Here is a 14716-nt window from a genome sequence, read left to right as displayed (position 1 = left end):
AAGTAATTTTAACAACTGAATAATTATGATTAATTGTAAAGTGTTTTAATTTTAACATTTAACATGTCTTTGTTATTTATAATTTATTAAAAACACGTCTTTGTTATAAATAAATAAAAAAAACTTTTTTGTATAGGCTTTTGGCAGTTATCATATCCTACCTAGGTTTTCTCTATTATACCATATATTTACGTAGCTGAATGTGTTCATACAAGCATATTTGACACTGTTACACGTTGTTGAATGGGTTTCCTGTGTAAGATGATTGATTTATCTTAAGACAAAGCGAATTTACAATACAATAGAGGGAAAATAATACCATTAATTCCACAAAGATGAAAGCTAAATGTGCTAAAAAAATATAGAAGAAAATAGAAATGCAAAATACAGTTCAGATTGTTTTGTTACTAACTGTGAATCTAGCTGAATGTTAGGCTATGTTTGTTAAGAAATTGTTTGGTAATCTGTTTTCTTTTTTTAATTGTAGGCTATAATAATAAAAAACATACAAAGACAACAACAGAAAAGGAGTAAAGTAATAAAAAACGAAAGAAGAATATATATATATATATATATTATTATTAATTAAAAAATTAATAATACAGCATTTTTAAATATACGAGCAAATAACAAATTATTGAAAATATACATTTTAGTCATTAAAATAGAGTGTTTCGCTTTGCTATTTCATCTTTCTTTTGACGTAAAAATGCAGTAACAAATTCTCTCTTAAAACGAGTTAAACTATTGTTTTACTGGCCATTTACACTAGGGTAAATCTCTTGTTTGATCAGTAGGGTGAGGGGCGTGTCTAAAAGCCACGCTCTGCCTACATAAGTCATGTGGTCCGTTTTCCCGCGAAAGTTAGTCAGGGGGAAGACCAGTAAAGGGCAGTTCCGGTGAGACAACAACAACAACCACAGCACGCCATCGAGAAGTGCAGGGATCTCATTCATCCAGAAAAATGGCTCAAGCTCGTGTTACTGATTATTTTGCACAGAGTAAGAAATCTGGCGTTTCTCGATCCTTACGGTCCAAGGGCCAAAAGGTGTCCGGAGATGTAGAAGATTCAGCGGTGATCAGTAAACCGAGGGGTTCGAGTAGAACGTCACGCTCTTCACGTAAAGCGACGCACAGTGAGATAATCACAGGGGAGCCACAGAAACAAACTCAGCAGGAGTTTCTCAAAGTCATCGACGAGGTTTTATCGACGGAAACTGCAGAAACCGTCGCAGATGTGAAGATTGAGGGCTTAACGGCGAGTCCCAGGACCCCTAAGCGGAGCTCACCGGAGTTTGACGTGTGTTCGGTGTTGTTTCCGTCCACAGCCGAGCTGCACAGCAGCGCCAAGAAGCGGCAGAGGCTCAACGCGGGCCACAACTGCAGAAGCTCACCGGAGGAGCGCGCAGGACAGAAGACTGCGAGGAAAAAACTCAATCTTCTGACAAGGGACGACAAAGAAGAGGTACATGATTATTTTCTTGTTCAAAACAGCTTGATGCTATAGAGCAAATGTTTAGCAATTAGACAAAGGTCATGTTCCCTAAAGCCACATAATGCTCTACAAGTCTGTAAACTATTGATGTTTTCATACTTAAAGGGATAGTTCACCTAAAATTGCATCATTTACTCACCATTCGCTTGTTCCAAAACTGTTTTGAGCTTCCTCCTCCAGTTGAACAGGAAGGACGAACATTTTGGGCAAACTATTCCTTTTGTTAGTTTTTTTTAAAGTAACATTTTGTTAAATAAATGTAAAGTTTTGAATCTTACTATGTTTTGTTCTTTTAGAATAGACATGATTTAAGTAACTTTGATTAGCTCTAGATTAGTCAAATATAGTCAATGTTCATGACATACATTAATCTCTAATGTCAACCAAAATATTCAATTAAATGTGAGCCATTTGTTTCAAAGACGAAAAACTTTAGCCAGATTTACAAACACTGTTACTGATATAACAAAGTTATTTTTGACGGTCCCAAAAAATATTTTGACATTATTTATTGAAGGTCCAAATTAATCAAACCTAGAGCTGGGCGATAAAATCGGTATTTATTTATTGGCTGAACACTATTCTCAATATCAATAAAAAAAGTTATTGAAATTGACGAAATGTCAAATTTTTGTTATTAACTTAAAACTATTTGCTTTAGTAATGTTGTAAATTATAATAAAGTGGTTAAATGAAAAAAAATCCTAATATTCCTAAATGTATTGTTAAAAAAATTCTGTAATTATTGATATTGAATTATAAGAAACACAATATCGTTATATATATATATAGATAGTTTATTATTATTTATTATTTTTTTTCTAAACGTGTTACTTAAAAATAAATTATACAATAATGAATCATTCATGAGTATGTTGAGGGTATTAAAGAACCTGTAAAGTTTTCTTCCCTTACCATAAAGAACTGTTGAGTTATTTCTCAACAAACTAAATATGTTGTGAAGTTTAAAGTAAATTATCTGACAGATGTTAAAGCTTGCACATGATTACAAAAAATACCCACAACCTACTACTTGACAAAGTACATTCATTCTTTGACATGAAAACTTTTATTTTTCTCAGCTTTAGGAACGTTAAGCCATTCGTTTACTTTTGCACGCATAAATGTATCGTTTATTTTAATAACTTTCCATATGCCGTCCCATTTCATAAAATGATAGAATTTTGACTAAGACTCAATTATACCCTGAAACTACTATTTTTGTTGGTGGTGTTGGTTTATTCCGATGCAGTGTTTTGATCCTATTTCTGACCCAGTTGGGATTGGTTTTTAATTATAATTGAAGCTGTACTGTTGATATACTGTTCTTCAAATGTTTATTAATTGACTTGCTTTCTGTAGTTTTCTGAATGTTCGTTTTCATGACTGTTAATCCAGTCTGTTGTTGTTTTGCTGTAGAGCATTGAGCCCTTGGCCGGCGGCAGCCCTCAGGCACCTCAACAAACTGCTTGCAAAGAGTCTAAAAACACTGTTAATCATAATGCAAATGCCTCTCCTGTTAACAAACCCAGTGGAGATGAAAATCCCAAGAGGGCGACCAGGAGCAAGGTAACGCATTGGGTGATCATCACACCTGTGCAGGACCTCCTGGTGTTTTCCAGCTCCACGTTAATCAAGCTCCTTTTGTTCTTTTAGAAAACTTTTTCAAGAGAGGATGTGGCGGCGTTGAAGTCCAAGCTGCAGAAACTGAAGGGACAGTCTGAAAATGTGTCGACGCCTTCACCTGCTCCTGTGTCTACGCTGACAGAGCTGAAAGCGAGGCTTGACGCTGCTCGCGAAATCTCAGCCAAAGTTCAGCAAAGAAAGGCTGAGCGAGTCACTGTGGAAGCTAAAGCTGCTGAGACACAGCCTGCAACTGAACCACAGGAAAGGTGAGGATAGCTGGTCAATAATTGAATCCATTTATTTTTTATTTTTTGTTGCTTTCACACATATAGATTGATTGTTTTGTTCCAAAACAGGGATTCGAATTGCTACAATGTTGCTTTTTGTTCTTGGTGCAGTTCGCTCTCACACGGCAAATTTTCTAAACGGACTAAAATCATTTAAACAAGTCGCATGCCAGTACACTCTCCTCGCATTGGTCAGAGTTTGGTTTATTTTTCCAGGTTTTCGCTCAGTTGTCATACGTCGTTATTTTAATTTATGACGATGAGAAGTGACTTTATAAGCGAAAAGTTGCGCTTTCATTTTCAATGGTGTCACGCACAGACAGTCATCACCAAATATAAATCAGGGGTAAGAATTTCAGATACATGGTCTCATTTCAATTCAATGATTGTAAAATATATATCGATTCTATGTCAGAAGTAGAGTTAACCAAGAAGTTAATGATAATATATTTTTAATAGCTCAGCTAGACAGCATGATTTCACTTTTGTATTTGACATAAAACACACTTACTGGTAGGAACGAAATCTCTACTCGTCATTCTCTCTTCATATAGCCATATACACTCATTGGGCACTTTATTAGGTACACTACTAGTATTGGGTTGGACTCCCTTTTGCCTTCAGAACTGCCTTAATAATTGGTAGCATAGATTCAACAAGGTACTGGAAATATCCCTCAGAGATTTTGCTCCATATTGACATGACAGCATCACGCAATTGCTGCAGATTTGTCAGCTGCACATCCATGATGCAAATCTCCCGTTCCACCACATCCCAAAGGTGCTCTGTGGACGGTGACTGTGGAGGCCATTTGAGTACAGTGAACTCATTGTCATGTTCAAGGAACCAGTCTGAGATCATTCTTGCTTTGACATGGCGCGTTACCCTGCTGGAAGTAGCCATCAGATGAATGGTACACTGTGGTCTTTAAGGGATGGAAGAAAGTGCAGGGCATGGAGTATCACAGACTAACGTGAAGGACGTTGGGGAGTCGCGGAAGAAAGTGAAGAGCGGGCTGGGGCATGGGTGCATGGGAGGGGGGTGATCGGTAAAATGAGGTGCCTGAACAGGTTTAGGATGTTCCGGATCCAGCTTGTTCCGGCACAAATTAAGTCCTACTCCACACTATTACACCACCACCACCAGCCTGATCCGTTGATAAAAGGCAGGATGGATTCGTGCTTTTCATGTTGTTGATGCCAAATTCTGACCCTACCATCTGAATGCTGTAGCAGAAGTCGAGACTCATCAGACCAGGCAATGTTTCTCCAATCTTCTATTGTTCAATTTTGGTGAGCCTGTGTGAATTGTAGCCTCAGTTTCCTGTTCTTGGCTGACAGGAGTGGCACCCAGTGTGGTCTTCTGCTGCTGTAGCCCAAGGTTGGATGTGTTGTGCATTCAGAGATGCTCTTCTGCATACCTCGGGTTTAACGAGTGGTTATTGAATTACTGTTGCCTTTCTATAATCTTGAACCAGTCTGGCCATTCTCCTCTGACCTCTGGCATCAACAAGGTATTTGTGCCCACAGAACTGCCGCTCACTGGATATTTTCTCTCTCTCTTTTTTTTTTTTTTTTTTAAGACCATTCTCTGTAAACCTTAGAGATGGTTGTACGTGAAAATCCTAGTAGATCAGCAGTTTCTAAAATACTCAGACCAGCTGGTCTGGCACCAACAACCATGCCATGTTCAGAGTCACTTAAATCACCTTTCTTCTTTTCAATGTGGTCTCGGACTGTTTGTTTTGGTGCAGATTTCTTGGGATCCAGATAGATTTTCATTAATAAAGTGTCAACTGTAAAATATTGTTACAGCTTCATCTTATACTTTTCTTGATAATGATCTAATGTATTGTAGCCTTACTACTAGAGCTTGGCGATATTGCAAAAAAGTGTCACGATATCATGTCATTCGATATCAATAATTGAATATTGTTTTAATAATCCATGTAGGATTATTATTATTATTATTTTATTATTTTTTTTGTTTAGGTTTTTTTAACCACTTTTAATTTACCAACATTACGAAGGCAAATAGTTTTAATAGTCAAAAACAAAAATATTTAAACTAAACATCTGATCTCTTTATATTAAAATAAACATAAGTGTTAAAGAGACTCTTAAACTTCATAAATGAAATGTTACAAAGTGTGTGCAATAGTAAAGTGTAAACGCTGAACAATCAAAGCAAACTTTAAGATGTGGATAATAATGATACAGTAAACCTCAAACTCTGTCAACAACACAAATTATGATAATCAAATCTGAGCTTTCAAGTAAAGGAACTAACCAACATTATTCAAACGCATATTGCAACAACAATTTGTGAAGTTGAATGACTATATTACCCATCATGCTAAAAAATCTTTCATATGGGGAGGTAGTGGCTGAGATGCACAAGAAAAGAAACCCAAAAGCCACTCCGGCATCATCACTACATTTAAAAAAAATTATTTACAATCTCTTCACTGCGGCTAGCCACCGCACTCATTTTTGCGTGTGTTGTTGGTCTGACCTGAAGTGACAAGCATGAGTGCGTGGTTTCCTTCAAATTTTTTTTTTTGTAACTATGGAACTTGCGACCTTAGTTGGCTAACGTTGGTTTTGGGAAACGCACCCCTGGTCAGTTTGTAAAAATTATTTAAGAAAAAAATGTGCAGATACTGTGAATGGTTTGACTTACAGAGTTCTATCTTTTTGTTTCAGAGAGAAGCTTCCGGCTTATCAGCGTTACCACACTTTAGCTCAGGATGTGCCGCCTGGTCTTACTCTGCCCTACCAATACAAGCTTCTGGCTGAGATGTTCCGCAGCCTGGAGACCATTGTCGCAATGCTGTTCAACCGCTCCGAGACTGTCACTTTCGCCAAGATTAAACAAGGGGTCCAAGATATGATGCGGAAGTAAGGGGAAACATGAAATCATGCTAGTTGTATATTTTCCCGTCTTGGACTTATAAAAAGTTATTTATTTTTTTTTTTTATCTGTTTTCGCAGACGTTTTGAAGAGAGCCATCTGGGCCAGATAAAGACTGTTTATCCATCTGCCTATACTTTTCGCCAGGAGAAAAACATTATCTCTTTCAGTGCCACAGCAAAGAGATCCAGCTACCAGCTCACAGCTGAGCCAGTCATTGATGAAGGTGAGAAAACATCAACATTACGTAGAGAAATGCACTGCTTCCAGAACTGCATCTGGAAGAAAGTTCTGTCAACAAAGCATGTTCACTGTGAAGACTATATATACATTTGTATATTTTTATATATATATATATATATATATATATATATATATATATATATATATATATATATATCTCATTAGTGAAGAAGTTAATATATTTTTTTAAAGATGCTTTTAAGAATGGTGGAAAGCAGCAGCAATTGACTTCAATGGTGTTTGTTTTGTCCCTACTATGAACAAAAAACGGCTACTTTTATCCCTCAACATTCTACAGAATATGTTCAACAGAAGAAAGCAGGGCATCCACAAGGTCTTAAAGTCTTTGAATGTCTTAAATTTCAAAAACAAGATTTTAGGCCTTAAAAGGTCTTAAATTGACAAATTTTGTGTTGTAGGTCTTAAATAATTGTAAACGGTTTGTAAAATTTTCCTCTGTATCTGTAAAGTTACCCAGTCAGGCTGACCAATCCTCGACCAATAATTCAATATCAATAAAACTTTTAACAAAAGTTAAATATTTAACTTTATTTACCAATACGGTGTTATCTTCCTTATAATAACATTTGTTTAAAAGTTCTCCATGTTAGACACTGTTGTGCATAAATTTAGTTTATTATAGTTAGTAAATATTTTAACTACATTTTGCTTGTTTTGACACATTTAAATATATGGTTAAGAAACGACTAAATTAAAATTTTGTAAATTTTAGGCAAGTAATTTTTTTTTTTCATTGGCCTAACCATGCCATTAGAAAAAGTCCTTAGTGTTTAGCCCTGTAAAAGTCGGAAATTTGCTTCATGATGGTCTTAAAAAGGTCCTAAATTTGACTTTGTGAAACCTGCAGAAACCCTGAGTAAGAAATTCATAAAAGTTTGGAATCAATTGTGTGAGGAAATGGTGAATTTTCATTTTTGGGTGAAACAAAAGCCTTATTTTTAATATTATCAGACAACAATTTTTATCTGGAGAGACTTTAAATATTTTTAAATGTGAATCCTTCTAAAGTTAAGTATAATATGTTTTATCAAAAGTATACTTTAAACCGTTTTAGATTTTTATCTTATATTATTATTAGTATTTATTTTACCTTGTATGTCATTTATTGCTGTTGGTGACTTTTAATTGGTAGAAATTATTATAACTATAGAAAAGTGGTATTTATAAAATGTGTTAAACTTGATCTGACATGGCCGAAGAAGCTGAAATGGCAATAAACTCAATTCTTTCTCTCATTTGTTGGTGAATTATCCCTTTAATCTAACAATTCATAGGCAGTACATCATATAGAAAATTATGTTTTATATATGGCTGCACGGTATTGGGAAAATCTGACATTGCGATTTATTTCAGGGTGTCCGCGGGGTCTTAAGTATTAAAAGTTAATCAATCAATGTAGAGAAATTTAAGGCCCTTAAAGTCTTAAATGGTATTTTGCAAGGTATTAAATTTGTTATAATTTTTGATTATGCAATGTATATTTATATGCTAAAGTTTGCCTGAATTAAATATGCGAATATTAGGATGCTGTGTAGTTTATGAAATCAATAAAATCTTGCTAGATTTGACATCATGCCGCTTTGTTTACTGCAGTAACCAAGGAAACACCATTATTTCTGCGGTTCTATAGGCGCCAACCTGCTGAATTAGCTAGATTTAATAATTTTTTATTCAGTATATAAATATTTTAGTTTTGGATTAGTTTCTTATTTAATATTTAGTAAATATACTGCAAGTTAATCTCGCCAGTGTTTCTGGTTTAAACCTAAAGTGGTTTTAAGGTCTAATGGCTTGTTTCCACTGACTGGTACATTACGGTACAGTTTGGGTCGGTACGGGTCACCTTTATCAAGCTTGCGTTTTCACTACCAAGGGTACCCTTTTGGTGGATGGGGTGTACGACAGAGTTTCAGTCGACGACATTTTCGCTCGAGAAATTGTCACAGAAAAGTTGTATGGGTCGTTCAAATATCATATGAAAAGCCCTTCTCACAAAACCGAGACTTTATACACATAAATACTTGTGTATAAATATTCAATACTAACCTTTCTATGAACATGAGTTGATTTATAACTGCAGATCAATGACAGTGCGAAATAGCCTACTGTAACGTCTGCAATTATATAAAATAAATAAATGCAACCTATATGAAAGCATATTGTGCAGACCCTTACAGTCTCCGATATGTTACCAATTACAGAAAAACAAAATGCAGCATACATTTGGTCCTTATTTAGGTTCAAAAACAACACAAAATATAGCCCACAGTCAGTGCAAACCTCTAATCTGTGTCTTTAATCTTCAGCAGCACATGTAGCCTCTGTTAGACAGTAATTCCATCATTCTGAGTTCATAATAGTCCGAAAGGTGATGATGATGATAATAATAGTTAAACATGACCGTTTGTTCTCGTCATAATATGCACCTTTTTTTCGCGGGTCACTCATGTTTGTCTGCTTCTGACAGGATCAGGTTTCAAAAGCACGTCAATAATCAAGCACACGTTATTATCATCAGCTCAAGAAGTTTGTTATTTCAAATATAGGCGAGCACAAGCAAGAAAGCAAAACCGCTCGCGCTTCAGACTGGCTCAAAAAACAGGGCACAGGGTAGAATCTGCTCTTCTTTTTGGCTTTGTGGCTGTTCCTCAAGATGACGACAAGGTCTGTTTGAGCCCGGATCGACCATGGCTCATTATTATATGTATATGTAATTCCGCTGTAATCTCTCGGCTGTGCATTTATACTATGTGAAAAAGCGAATAACGTATCTCTGTAAACCAATCGAATTCAGCTGCGTGTCTTTTGACAGTGGAAACGGCCATAAAAGCGTACCAAACCGAACCGTACCACTCAGTGTAAACTGGCTATTAATGTATGAAAAGAGTCTTAAATGTATTGAATTTCACTCTCGGATTCCTATATATGCTCTACATAATATACTGAACATAATATGAACATCTTTTTCTATGCAGCGTATCTGCATAAAATACAATAAATTACAAGCATATATAAAAATCAATTTAAACAGTGCTTTAAGGTTTCCTGGGGAGTCTTAACAGTATTCAAATATAGAGATTGAACAAATAACATGGTCATCACTGTATAATTTTTTTTTTTACAATAATATTTATTAAAGAGTAAAAGACATTCTATAATCTCATCCTGCGATGTGACTTTCGACGTTTCTAAACTGCTATTCCAAATATATATTGTTCAGCCCTAGTTTATTGCAAAAAGGAGAGAAAAAAAAAAACAAATCCATGTCTGAGATGATGAAATGAAAGGATTAAATTCTTTTATTTGACTGTGAAAAGTTACTATATTAATAGTTTTTGAGCTGCTCTACAAACAAGCATAGCAAACTTTTTTTTTTCTCCCATACTGAAATCTTGCAGATCAAACTAACACCATTTTTATAATGTGAAATCATTAAATTAATGTATTTTTCTTTTCTATAAAATGTTTCCTTCTCCAGAATTCAACGGTGTTCGTCCAGTGTTGTCAGCTTCTCGTCTTCTAGAAAGAAGACACGTTTTTCACCAAAACCTAGTTGAAATTGTGAAGGGACACCACAAGGTGAGCACAGTCTATGCCTCATAAAATATATCAGTTTGTCAAATTAGGAATATCTTAATATTATTGGCGTGAACTCTAATTATGATTTACATTTACAGGCGTTCCTTGCTTCTCTGAATCCTCCTATTGTTGTCCCTGATGAAAAACTGACCCGCTGGCATCCCAGATTCAATGTGGACGAGGTTCCCAACGTCAAGCCAAGTGATTTGCCTCAACCTCCTCAAACCGAGAAACTGACCTCGGCACAGGAAGTGCTGGACAAGGCTCGTGCTCTCATGACACCCAAGGTGAACGCTTTTTTATTTTTTTTTTAAGTCCCCAGTATACTTCAAACAAAAACGAAGAAAAAATGCAAACGATCATTTTGAACAAAATCCAGCCAAAACAAAGCATGTTTTGAGTTTGTTTCAGCAGTTTAGCTGGTACTGATGTATCCGCACCTGCAGATCATCGCTCTTCACCAAGCGTAAACCCCGATACATGGACACTGGAGCGTATGAAAGCAACGTCTATCTGCTGATCAATCTGTGAGCAGATATATGAAACATCCACTGATGGATCAGCTGATAAACATGACTTTTAAACGCATCGGTGTCCATTTATCTGTTCAGCCACCTTTCCACTGCACACAAAATTCAAACATGACTGTCAGAGTACGCCCCCTTGAGGCAGTCGCACAGAAATTTCAGTTTTGTCACGCACCATAGGAGAGCTCGCAGTGTCCGAAATAAAGGAGTGCAAGAGCCTTTATTCTCCATGCATTCACCATATTCGAATTAATTAATACTAGAAATACATAGACCGCTGAACATTTTGGAGGGAATGTGGAGACGACATTAAAAATTATATATTTTTATTACTCCTTTTTTAAATAGTTTTTTTTTTTTTTTTTCCTGGTTTCAAAAAGTTACATAAAGCTACTCATCCTCATCTAATGCGCACTGACCTAGTCGCAGAAGTTCAAATATTTTAATGGATCTGCAGCTCAAATCAGATTCCTGGACTCTTCTCCGTTGGAAATGAATGGATGAATGACTTCCGGTCTGACGCATGTCATGTACAGCAGAAAGGCGGCTTTAGTGATTGGTGAAGCAATGACCCTCACAGCCAATCACCGTTGAAGCTGTTGAGCATTTGACCACAATGGCCAATCAGTGGCATTTAAGAATGTTAGCAGGAAGTTTTTCATTTCAGTATCAATTAGTACAAATGTTGATACTTATTACAACTATAGCGTTCACTATTCTAAACTAATTTTGAAACCAACAAGAGCATTTTCAGCTTTTAGATGACTTTTTAGTTTTATGTTCATAGATTTTTCATTTTATGAAGTTAGTTAGGCATTAAACTAATTCAAAATTAATCCAGAAACAATCATAAGCATCATGTGACTGAATTGTGTGTGCGCTACTGTTCCAGATGGAGAAAGCGCTGGCTAACATGGCCTTAAAAACAGCAGAGACTGCATGTGTTAAGGAGCCTGAGACCATGGCCAAATCAGCTGCTACCCCAACAGAGACTCCTGGTGCCCTCAAAGGAGTTTCTCAGTCTCTGCTGGAAAGGGTGAGTCCAAAAGTATTTTATTATTATTATAATGATTTTAATTTACAAAAAAGTAATCCGTATTTCTTTTCCCTTTTTAGATTCGAGCTAAAGAGGCTCAGAAGCTGCACGCTGCTATGACCCGAAACCCTCTGCAGGAGGAGCGTCTTTTGATGATGTCACGGCTGCCAGAATTAGCCAGAATCCTGAGAAACGTGTTTGTGGCAGAGAAGAAGCCGGCCCTCATCATGGAGCTTGCCTGCAACCGGATGATCGCCAGCTACCGATCTCCACTCACTTCGGGTTAGTACAGATGTTTTGCGCTTTTACCCAGCCCAGGCTTTGTTTTTGAGCCTCCAAAACACCATTGCATTGTTTTTAAAAATTGATTTAAAGTGCTCTACTTTAAACTTTGCTGTCTCCTTGTATTGTGTGTGAGAAATGAATGCTATCGTACTTTATTGGGTTTAAGAATTAATTAAATGTCATTCTAATTTAGATGAAATGGAGAAACATCTTCGTCTGCTAGCTGAGCTGACGCCCGCATGGCTAACACTACATCCAATCAGGAAGGACATGTACCTCAAACTGAACAAGACCACGGACCTGAACATTGTTCTGGACAAACTCAACCAGAGGATGAAGGAAGAGGAGCGAATTTGAGGACATTTTCAATGAAGACAATTGAGACATACCATGTGCAATATTTTATGGATTATGCCTGGATTTTACCTTGTTTTAGATGACTACTGCTTTTAGCTTTGTTCCTAGATGTTTCATTTTACAAGACTGTTTCAAGTCTGATGTTCACTGTTTTTAAAGGAGTTTTGAAGTTGTGATTTTTAACAAAATAATTCATAAATGTACATGTAAAAGGTTTGAATGTAGCAGAATTTGATATCAAGGCTAAGTTTGGCACATTTAGTAACTGAAACTTTGTGGTTCTAGTTCACCAGTGTGTGATTGATTCATTTACAATAAAAACAAGTTTATGCAAGAATGACTTTTAAGCTGTTGTTTGTATAGGCATGCCCAGAATGCAAACTCAAATCAAACACCTCTATAACTAGCGGTCTCCCATATTATATACCTGCTTGCTACAGCATATGAAAATGGCATAGTCCAATCCCAAATGGCCAATTTATGTGTGCTTGTTGACATAAGCTATAGTCACACTTGAGCAGAGATGTCCAAACTCAGCCCGGGAGGGCTGGTGTCTTGCTGAGTTTAGCTTTAACTTGCTTCAACACATGTGCCAGGAAGTTTGTAGTGTAGTATATCAGCTTGATTAGCTGGTTCAGATGTGTTCGATTAGGATTGGAGCTAAACTCTCCAGGACACCGGCCCTCCAGGAACGAGTTTGGACATTCCTGCACTTGATTTCGAGCATGGACCATTCTGTTGTATAATGCAGTAAAAAGGAGTGGAATAAAAAAACAAATGCGAGACTAACAATCTTTAATTTCTGTAAGGAGAGGTCACATTTTGATTTACTTGCCTCATGCAAGGATGTGATGCAAATTTGCAGGTCAGAGTTCATCAAGCTTGAACTTCAGAAAACGGAGACGTGCAAAACTCGTCACACAAGCTTGTTTCTGATCTGGCACATTTACATGTGTATGACTGGAAGTGTATGGAGGGAAAATTGCAGTGTGACTTTGGCTTTACAATGACCACCATGTACAAGTGTCCCATTCATCATTTTAGGGTACTTCAAGTGCCCATTCTTTTGGCAATCACCAAGCTTGATCTTGAACTATCAAAGTGTCATTACATTATGAAAGTGCAGAAAGTCCTGTCCAACATTTTATGCCATTCACTTGTAAACGAGAAAGGGAAGTTTACTTGGTTTTACATCACTGATTATTACTAAAGATTATAGAATACACAAGATGTCCTCATATACTTTTGAATGGAGAAAAAGTGTAACTGTCAACATGGTGAATTAAGCCCTGCCTTCTAGTACAGGAGCCAATCCGTGATCGCTATTTGGCGAATAAAGCCTGCCTTCTAATACAGGAGCCAATCAGTGATTGCTATAGAATGACAATTATCCAGGGGAGGGGCTCAGACCAAATGTGAGTTTCTGCAGATTTTGTGTGATCTGAACATTTAGAAATTAAACTAAAGACACAGATGTTTAATTTTATTGGCGAGTCGTAAAATGAAATGTAATCATAATGGCAAGTAGTTTTGGAGAATTTGATGTTTCCCCATTCAAACAGAATGCCCGAGTATGCTGCCTGAGAGGCGTTTTAAATGGCCGTCGAGTGAAATGACTTGGCTTAAAGGGACTTTATTACACAAGTGTCCAATACTGGTGGAATATCTGAAATGAATTAAATGGACTACCCTAAACCTTTGAAAACTACTACACAGAATGCAAGTCACTGTTGTGTACTAATGCCTGCTATTAAAGAAACCCTACTGCTAGCAACATTCTAAAGTGTGTCTATGTTAGACACACTGCTATCCAAAGAGGCCACAAGAGGAATCATAAACTGGAATAAAAGGCATAGTTCACCCAAAACTGAAAAACGTGTAATCCTTTTATCCAGTGTTTCTCAACCATGTTAATGGATCACCCCCAGCTCTGCACATTTTCCATGTCCTCTTAACCAAACACCTGATTCAGATCATCGGCAGAAACTGAATGACCTGTAATGAGTGTGACAAAAAAGACATCCAATACATGCAGTGCTGGTCCTCCAGGAAGGTGGTTGAGAAACACTGCTTTAATCAACCTTCAATAGTAATAAACCTGTTTAAGTATCTCTCGTTAAACACAAAAGATATTTTGGAAAAATCTTGGAAACCATTGGCTTCCATTTTGTCTGTTTTTCCTACTATGGATGCGAATGTCTATCGGTTTCTACCATGCAAACATTTATTGTTTAAAAGAAGACATCGAACAACATGAAACATAGACAGCTAGGCTAATACAAGGCTAAATTTGGCCTGTCAGTGGAAAAACTGAAAATTGTCATTCTTTAAAATCGCAAACCATTGT

The 14716-nt window shown here is 36.6% G+C and overlaps 1 protein-coding gene across 1 annotated transcript; it reads left to right on the top strand.

The window, feature by feature from the left end:
- The first annotated feature begins 879 nt into the window (after positions 1-879).
- Positions 880-12391, top strand: cdt1 (chromatin licensing and DNA replication factor 1). The gene is made up of 10 exons (XM_056462944.1): positions 880-1465; positions 2915-3064; positions 3152-3387; positions 6114-6308; positions 6402-6547; positions 10064-10164; positions 10263-10451; positions 11584-11727; positions 11808-12009; positions 12206-12391. The coding sequence occupies exons 1-10, from the start codon at positions 965-967 to the stop codon at positions 12367-12369; spliced, it is 2028 nt and encodes a 675-aa protein (XP_056318919.1). The 5' UTR covers positions 880-964; the 3' UTR covers positions 12370-12391.
- The last annotated feature ends 2325 nt before the right edge of the window (positions 12392-14716 follow it).

The sequence above is a fragment of the Danio aesculapii genome, chromosome 7 (genome assembly GCF_903798145.1).
Source record: "Danio aesculapii chromosome 7, fDanAes4.1, whole genome shotgun sequence".
Lineage (NCBI taxonomy): Eukaryota > Metazoa > Chordata > Actinopteri > Cypriniformes > Danionidae > Danio > Danio aesculapii.
This window is presented reverse-complemented; position numbering and strand designations above follow the sequence as displayed.

Coding starts and splice junctions, on each gene's coding strand:
- cdt1 (XM_056462944.1), top strand. CDS start 965: ATGGCTCAAGCTCGTGTTACTGATTATTTTGCACAGAGTAAGAAATCT. Junction 11,728..11,807: donor CTCAGTCTCTGCTGGAAAGG/GTGAGTCCAAAA, acceptor TTCCCTTTTTAG/ATTCGAGCTAAAGAGGCTCA. Junction 12,010..12,205: donor CCGATCTCCACTCACTTCGG/GTTAGTACAGAT, acceptor ATTCTAATTTAG/ATGAAATGGAGAAACATCTT.